This window comes from Leptonychotes weddellii, chromosome 12, assembly GCF_054177405.1.
Source record: "Leptonychotes weddellii isolate Sample4059 chromosome 12, ASM5417740v2, whole genome shotgun sequence".
NCBI classification, from domain to species: Eukaryota; Metazoa; Chordata; class Mammalia; order Carnivora; family Phocidae; genus Leptonychotes; species Leptonychotes weddellii.
The window spans coordinates 21,058,330-21,066,994 of NC_138380.1; the positions used below are offsets into that span (position 1 = coordinate 21,058,330).

Sequence of the window (8,665 nt, forward strand, 5' to 3'; positions counted from 1 at the left end):
ACTAGTAATTATGTGTTTTGTGCTCTGTAGAACGTGATTCTATTTCTACCAGCCTCCTTCTCTGATTTGATAAATGTGTGAGTGTGTGTGTTTAGGTTTCTATAGGGTGTCCTTTCAAATAAAGAGGCAGTGATGTTCCAGAAGATCAGCGGGATTCAGGACAGAAGGAAGCTTTGGTTTGGGTGATGTCCCCAAAAATTCCATTTGGCCCCTGGTAGAAGACACATCAGTACCAGGTGGGGCCCTGGCTCAGGTGAGCTCACTACCATGGGGAAAGCCCAGGGCCCAGGGACAGGAGGACTGGCTTCTCCCCCCAGCTCAGGGGACATCACAGGATCCTCTCTTAAACTTTCTGTGCTTTACTTTCCTCGTGTGTCGCATGGACTTCCCACCACCTGCCTGACCCAACCCTCAGACTGGGGAGTAGAGATAATGCTCCCTCCAGGCTGTCCTGCTCGCTGTCCCTGCAGCCTCCTAGCTCACTCTGCCTCAGCAATTTCGCCCATGCCCTATTCCCTCCTTGGAATGTCCCCTCCAGTGGCCCTCTTTTCCTAAATCATAACTTCTTTAAAAACCCAGGCTGGTCCTTTTCCCTCGGTGAAATCTTCTCTGATTACTCCAGCTGATAGTGTTGGGTCTCTAGCTTTCATCTTCTATAACACTCATAGTTGGCATTGCCAATGAGCATGTAATTGCCTTATATCGGGGATTCTCAACCTCAGCGCTGTGGACGTTTTGTGCTGGATAATTATTTGTTGGGAGGATCATCCTTTTCATTTTAGGACATTCGGCAGCATCGCTGGCCCCTTCCCAGTAGATGCCAGCCACACCCCTCCAGATGTGACAACCAAAAATGCCTCCAGACATCGCCAAATGAACCCTGGGGGGCAAAATCACCCCCCAGCTGAGAACCATTACCTTATATTGTTATTTAGCTTTTAATATTTCATTTTTCCCAGCTAGCTTCCTTTGTATGCCCTAGTGTGCCTGGCGCCCTGTTACACATGTCATGTGGGCCATAGTTATCTGTTGAACAAATCAAACATGTTGTTTCAAATGCAAGAAGTATAAGTAAAAGTAATTATTATAGTTTCCTTTAAGCCTAAGTACACTTTTATGGGGTAGAGACATTCATGTTTGCCCCTAAAAAGTTAGTCCACTCTCTTCCCACAATCAGATCTTGAGGAACAACTGTTAGCAAGGAACTTTGTGATATCTACTACAGAAATTTTACAAGTGGGACCCATAACAAAAATATTTCCAAGCTAAACTCTACTTCTTTCTTTTTTATTTTTTTTTAAGATTTTATTTTATTTTATTTTAGAGAGAGAGCATGAGCAGGAGGAGGGGCAGAGGGAGAAGAAGACTCCCCGCCGAGCCTGCTGCAGGGGCTCAAGCCCAGGACCCTGGGATCATGACCTGAGCTGAAGGCAGACGCTCAACCGACTGAGCCGCCCAGGCGCCCTAAACTCTGCTTATTTCAAGTAAAACTTCCTCAGGTCAAAATCTGAATCACAAAAGAATCAGAGCCATCCTTTGAAGTTCACTGCAAAGAGCCCTACCTAGTATTAGCTTCTCTGCTGATGGTGTCCAGTTCTGTGGGAGAGGCGAGCAGAGGAAAGTTACTAGGACGATACATAAGGGCTCAAGTGTTGGAGGAAACAAGTTCTGGGTCTTACGGGGCCCCACCAATCATCACTTTCTGCCTGTGGACAAAATGCTTCACCTTCCTGAGCCTCAGTTTCCTTGCCTGAGAAATAGACATAAATAATTGGAAGCAGGATTGCTGAGAAAATGTATAGGCCTGTCCTAGTGTCTGATGCATATATATTCAATGTTGATCTTCTCTAATTCAAGGGCAAGAGCTGTATCTAATTACTCTGTGTACCCCTCTGACGCCTAAGCACAATGTCTTGCCCATAGTGGCACCCCACACTTTTTTTTTTTTTATAGCAATACTCCATACATTTTTAATGAATGGATTATGCACCTAACTTTAGGAAGTCTGGGAGATGAGGGATTACAGACTGACTAGCACCTGGATTGACCACCGCCCCTCAATCTTGTAGCCCCCTGTTAGTTGTGTCCTAATCCTATATGTATATTTGACTCATATACTTTGTTTCAAGCTGGAAAGGGCTTTCCACAAGATCTGATCCAATACTCTCATTTCTCAGACGAGGAAACAGACCCAGTGAGGATACGTAGCTCTTTCATGTATAGACTGAAACAGTCCATTGTCCTGCTGGCTTAGGAAGATTATGTAGTTTTGCTTTAGCTTACGGCTTCTTCAAATAGTTCCTCTAGACCAGCGTTTCTCAACATCGGCCCTATTGACCTTGGGACTGACTAACTCTTTGTTGTGAAGGGCTGTCCCGTGCACTTGAGGACGTTTAATGGCACTCTGGCCTCTACCCACCAGATGACAGTAATACAACCTCTTCTCCCTTTGTCATAACTATCAAAAATGTCCCTGCACATTGCCAAACATCTCAGTGGGAACCACTGGCCTAGACATCACTGTAGGTAAAATCCCTTCATATGAAATGCTGAGGCCCTCGGGTTATCCCATCAAAATGTGATTGTTTTAATGAATAGTTTGCCAGCAAATCTCATTTGTAGCCAGCAAGCTCTGGAGAAAAGACAGAACCACTCTGTGGCGAGCGCCAGGTCTCAATCACTGCTCAGGGCCACGAATTCAGCATACGTGTGTCATTTATTTATCATACTGCCTACTTCCAGCGGTCTTTGAAATGGAACCTGACTCATGTCCTCCGAACAACTCGCTATGTTCTGTGTGCTGCCCAGGAGTCTGGCTGTGGAGAAGGGTCTCCTCCCTGTCAGAGCCCCTCTCACACTGTATCCTCCCTGCCTGCCTGTCTGTCTGTCTGCCCCAGTGTCCTGTAAGGGCCACAACTGCAGAGATGATGAGCGTGTAATTGGCACATGGGAAGTGCCCAATAAACATTTGTTGAAGGTTCATGCAATAGAAATTATAATATGTTGCACTTAGCTGTGAGTCAAAGGTGCAGAACTTAGCTACAGCTTGCTTACTTTACAATAACCATTGCTTCTGTTTATTAAGAACCCACCACAAGGGTGCCTGGGTGGCTCAGTCGGGTAAGAGTCTGACTAGGGCTCGCTCAGGTCATGATCTCAGGGTCCTGGGATCAAACGTCACATTGGGCTCCCTGCTCAGCGGGGAGTCTGCTTCTCCCTTTCCCTCTCTCCCTCTGCCTCTGCCCCTCCCCCTGCTCATGCGCCCACGTGCCCACACGCGTGCGCGCTCTCTCTCTCTCAAATAAATAAATAAAATCTTAAAGAAGAAAAAGAACCTACCGCAAGCCCGGAACTTTATATGTGTTTTCTCACTAATAGCAAATCAATGTTAAAAGATAGATACTATTAACCCCATTTGAAAGATGAGGAAATTGAGGCTCAGAGAGAGTTTATGACTTGAGTGATTATATAGTAAGAAGTCCATATCTGGACTTAAGCTCACCGAATAGCCAGTTCTAGTCCTCTTTGATATATTACTGCTCCTTTCTACAGTCATAAACCTGTGTGTTGGCTCTTTCTGTGAAAAGAATGATTAGTTCATGATTAGGGACCAGAAAAACGACTGTATCATTGCATACAGTTAAGATCAGTCTACCCTTGTCTCTCTGAGGGATCTGCAGGGCCATGGAGAGAATCTTGTTATACAAAATTGTCTTAGTCCCTTTGGGCTGCTGTAACAAAAATACATAGACTGGGTGGCTTAAACAACAGTTTAGGGATGCCTGGTTAGGCATCTGCCTTCAGCTCAGGTCATGATCCCAGGGACCTGGGATGGAATCCCCGCATCTCATCGGGCTCCTTGCTCAGCGGGGAGCCTGCTTCTCCCCCTGCCTGTCTCTCCCCCTGCTTGTGCTTTCTCTCTCTCTGACAAATAAATAAATAAAATCTTTAAAAAAACAACAACAACAGTTTATTTCTCACAGTCTGGAGGCCGAGAAGTCCAAGATCAAGGCACTGGAAGATTTGATGTCTGGTGAGAACTTTTTTCCTGGTTCATAGATGCTGTGTCCTTTTGTGGCAGAAGGGGTTGAGGCGCTCACTGGGGTCTCTTTTGTAAGGGCACTAATCCCGTGACCTAATCACCTCCCAAAGGTCCCACCTCTGAATACCATCACAATGAGGATTGGGTTTCAATATATGACTTTTTTTTTTAAAAGATTTTATTTATTTATTTGACAGAGAGAGACAAAGCGAGAGAAGGAACACAAGCAGGGGGAGTGGGAGAGGGAGAAGTAGGCTTCCCGCAGGGCAGAGAGCCCAATGCGGGGCTTGATCCCAGGACCCTGGGATCAGGACCTGAGCCGAAGGCAGACGCCTAACGACTGAGCCACCCAGGTGCCCCTCAATATATGACTTTTGAGGGGACACATTCAGTCAACAGCAAAAATATTGTCTATAATGACATTCATGGTAACAAGATTTCATGTGTGGCCAAGAGTCAGAGACACTGTGTTTTAATCCTAAATCTGGGGAGTGGGTGTGTACATGTATAGGAAAAGATACCAGACAGGATAAAAAGCAAGATCCTACCACTGCATAAATTCAATTTCCTTTGTGAGATGGTTGCTGAAAAGTCTGATCTATAACTCTGCCTTCTTGAAATACATCTTAACTCCCCTAGTCATTCAGTGTTTGCCATTTGCTCCCTCGGATTGTCAGATTTTTAAAAACTATACAGTACAAGAATTGTCAAGTGTTTATTTCCTATCTACTCTGTCTCCTCAAAGAAATTGCCTGAAGGCAAGGACTCTTTGTCATTTTTGAGAGGTGCTCCATCATTGTTGACAAGAATAATAACAGTGGTGAAAGCGGAAAAGTTATGCCTTCTAGCCAGTAAATGAACAAGTTTGAGCGCCTGTGTGCTCAGCCCCACTACCTGGTTATGGGGTACCACAAAAGAGGGCAGACAAGGCCCTTTTCCTTAAGGAGCCTGCAGCCTTATCTGTTCCTTCCTCAGCCTTATCTGTTCCTTCCTCAGCAGTTAAAAGCTGAGGAGACCGATTTTCCTACAGTCTAAGGGAGTCTATTGAATAGGTAAAAGGGGGGCAGTAGGCAAAGGGAGATGGATTTTCTCCCCGGCCTATCTTGTCCTAGTTGAGGACCCCGTAGGAGGCGCTCCAAAGGACCATTCCATCGGTGTTGGGAGACGCTCAGCTCCCTCCCTCTTCTGGTTTTCCTTAGAAGGAGCCAGGAGAAACTGGAAGGTCTAGACGGAGGGGAAGGTGACGGGGCGGGGGGTTCCTCTGCAGTTCCACCTCCATCCTCCCGGGAGCCCCTCACTGATCCCGGGGCGGGAGACAAGGGCTGAGTCCGAACAACCGCTTCCCTGGCTGGGCGGAGCGCAGTGCCTGGGCCGAGCCTCCCTCCCCTTAGATGCCCCGCCCCCGACACTCAAGCCCCGCCCCGCCGCTCAGGCCCCGCCCCTTCCCCGGCCCCCGACTGGGCTGCGCTCACTCCCCAGCCGGGGCCCGGGGAGCCTCCAGGCGGAGAGGCTCCCGCCCGCCCTGAGCAGCGGCCTCCGCATGGAGGGGCCGCTAGCTCTACTAGCGGGGTTGGGGCCGCTCCCGCCACCGCCGCCGCTGCGGGGAGGCGGAGCCGCCGCTGTTCCGGAGCCCGGAGCCCGGCAACACCCCGGACACGAGACGGCGGCGCAGCGGTACAGCGCCCGTCTGCTGCAGGCCGGCTACGAGCCCGAGAGGTGACGCCCAGGGCAGAGCGCGCGGGGCGCATCCGGGGCGGGCGCGGCGGCTCCGGGAACTCGGCGGCGCGGCGGGGGAGGGGAAGGGCAGGCCCCAGCACCCTTGCCCTCTAACGGCCTCAGCCCCTCACTTCCTGAAACCGGGCTCAGACGCCACGCACCTGGCTTTGGTTGGGGGATGCAGGCAGGCGCTGTGCAAAGGGTTAGGTGGTGCGCCGCATATGGGAGCAGGTCAGAAAAACGCTTCCTAAAATCTTAGCCCTGTATCGGACTTCGGTTACACACCCGACGATACCTGGTCCAAGTGGCTCCAACTCCTGGGGTGGAAACAGTGCCTGTTGGAGTCCCTGTCCAACTTTGTTTACTCCTCCTTTAGCTGTTTCCGCCTAGAACTAGCTCCAGAGTCTTACTGGCAGGTGTAGGTGTCCAGATGGATGCTTCCTCAGAGCCGGGTGAGGACGCTGCCCCCTCCTCACCATTCACTGAGGTCCGATGAGGCTGCCAGTGGAGGTCACCTCAGGGTTTCTCCTAAGATTCAGGACGCCCTCCTGCCCTTAGCCTGCTGGGGTGTGTGAGAGTCACTGGAGGAAGAGTGGGGGTGTTGAGCTGGGCCCCAGGGGTACTGGCTGAAAAGGAGACAGTGGCTAATCTCTGGATTGTATCACAGCTTGAAATGCAATCCCGCTGTCCTTCCGGTCCAGAGGCTTTGGGCTTCTTTCTCTGCTCCATCTGTTGGTGCTCAGCAGCTTGGGGAGGTGACCTGGAAGCTGGGTTTGGGGGGGGGTGGTCTGGGGGAATTAGCCCTGCAGCTCTGCACAGGGGCTGGCGGCTTATGTAAGAACTTTTAAAGGCTTAAGGGGCTGCTGGGTGAAGCCTGGCCCCCCTTAAGCCTCCCCTGGCAGGCTGCCTCTCTAGAATTACTCAGGTTGGGGAAGCCCTGTCCTTCCTCCCATCCTAGAAATCTAGCTCCTGGGGCCCAGGGTCCAGGGCAGTAGGGAGAGGCCAGATGAGGTGAGGGAGTAGGCTGGGGCACTTGGGGGCTTGATGGAGGCAGTGCCTTGGTTACACAGGTATTTCACAAGTATCATTTCAGAGCTCAGACTGGGGCCACGAAGGGGCGTTCCTTCTCCAGATTGTACTTGTGCACAAAGGAGCCATCCCACCCCCAGTCTTCGAAGAACCTGTGTCAAACCGGAGCCCCAGCTGGGTGGTGTAATGAGACTCCAGGCCTGCTGGCTAGACCTCCATCAGCTCTCACTGCCTTCGAGCTGTGCGAACAGGACAGGGTTGCATGAGAAATCCTGGGTCCTGGGTTTGAGGCTAGTGCTATTGTTCTCTGGCTTGAACTTGGGCAAGCCGAGTTCCTTGTTCCAGCTCAACAATGCCAATGTTTTTGTTACCTCTTCTCTCTGTCCCCACCCTCCCCTCAAAAGTGTTTTGAAATCTTGTCCCTTCAAATGGCCCCAGACCGGACAGAGACGTCTGGCTGCCCGCCTGGGCACTATTCCCCCACTACTCTGAAGGTGCTTAGGCCTGCACCTCTGCCCTACGGCCTTCACAGCTGCTAGGTGGGGAGCCTCAGGGGACCAACAGCCCTTCCTCATGCTGAGGAGGCCCACTGGTTGCCTCGGTGTCTCCTCCCCATGGAGGAAGCAGCTGGGGGAAGATCAGGAAGAGGGAGGAGGAAAGCCACGGGGATGGATTAATGGTCTCTGGAAAAGGACAGCCAAACCCAGGGCTGAGCCCAGGAGCTTAGAGTAATGAGGAGCCCTGACAGGTCAGAGCTGGAGGCGGCGTGGGGCAGCAGGAGGGGCGTAGGGCCATAAGTTCTGTCATCACTGGGAAAGTGACCCTCCCCATAACTCAGCCTGGCAGCCTCCTCCCCTGGGTCCAAGTTCTAGGCTGGGGCAGATGTCACATTAATTTCATTTGAGATGGCAGAATCCAGCTGCTGTCCTGTGCCCCAGGTCTGACCCATTCTGTAGGGGATAGTGCCCCAGAGCAGGTCCCTTAGAGATCTAGAGAGACCACAGGGGCAGCCTGTGTTCTTTTGCCGTTCCGGTCCCATCCTACTGCTACAAAGGTGCCCCCAGAGCAGCTCTGGGTGGCCAGGGTCCGTTCCCTGGATGGGAGAGGCTGGGCATCCCAGGGAGCCTCCCCTGGGCCTGGCTGCTACCAAACTGCTGAGAGGTAAACAAATGCAGCCTCCCAGGGCTGGGGGGGGGGGGGGTGCGGGGAGGACGGAGCACCACAGCCAGCCAGCCACCTTACCAGGAAGACTGTGTCCTTGCCCTGCCTTTCTCCCTCCTTACCAAGAAGTGAGCTGGGGGGACCACAGGAGGGGGAGGGAGGAGTTTGGGGGTGGGGGGATCCGCTCTCTAGTTTTTGGTCAGGGAGTAGCATTAGCAGTTCTGGTCACACAGAGGGAGGGTCTGTCCCCTGCCACCCCACCTCTCCTCATGTGAATCAATTTGCTACCAAATCTTAGTGCCCCCATGTAGAAATCTGGGTCTTGCTGGGCCCACAAACCTTTCCTCTCTGGGGTTAAGACTCCCATGATTATACACCACTCTCTGAGCTGGGGACAGGGATGTGGGACCCAAGCACTGGATCAGGAAGCCAAGGCAGTACCCATCCTCCCTTGCTTGCTGAACTGAAGGTTTTGCAACTGTAAAGTGGGCCTACCTAATAGTTGGCAGCTAATGAACTGTAGAGTAAATGTGATCATTTCTGAAAAATGCCTTGTAAACTGCAGACGGCTTCAGGGCCGCCCAAAGGTCAGGGAATGTCATTGTTGAGAGTGCCTGCCCCCTAGGCACGATGTTGGGGGAGATGTTGCCCACTGGGAGGGTACAACCACAAACTCCAGTATGTTGGGGAGCTGTGAGCCCACACCAGTTCCTCAGG

General features: G+C 51.5%; 1 protein-coding gene across 4 annotated transcripts in view; it reads left to right on the plus strand.

The window, feature by feature from the left end:
- The first annotated feature begins 5,509 nt into the window (after window positions 1–5,509).
- IMPDH1 (inosine monophosphate dehydrogenase 1) overlaps window positions 5,510–8,665 on the plus strand; it is a 15,573-nt gene continuing 12,417 nt past the window's right edge. For all 4 annotated transcript variants that reach the window (XM_031018824.2, XM_006747882.3, XM_081800139.1 and 1 more), the window contains exon 1: window positions 5,510–5,758. In XM_031018824.2, the coding sequence (XP_030874684.1) occupies window positions 5,583–5,758 (176 nt within the window). In that variant the 5' untranslated portion in view covers window positions 5,510–5,582. The remainder of the gene's footprint in view (window positions 5,759–8,665) is intronic.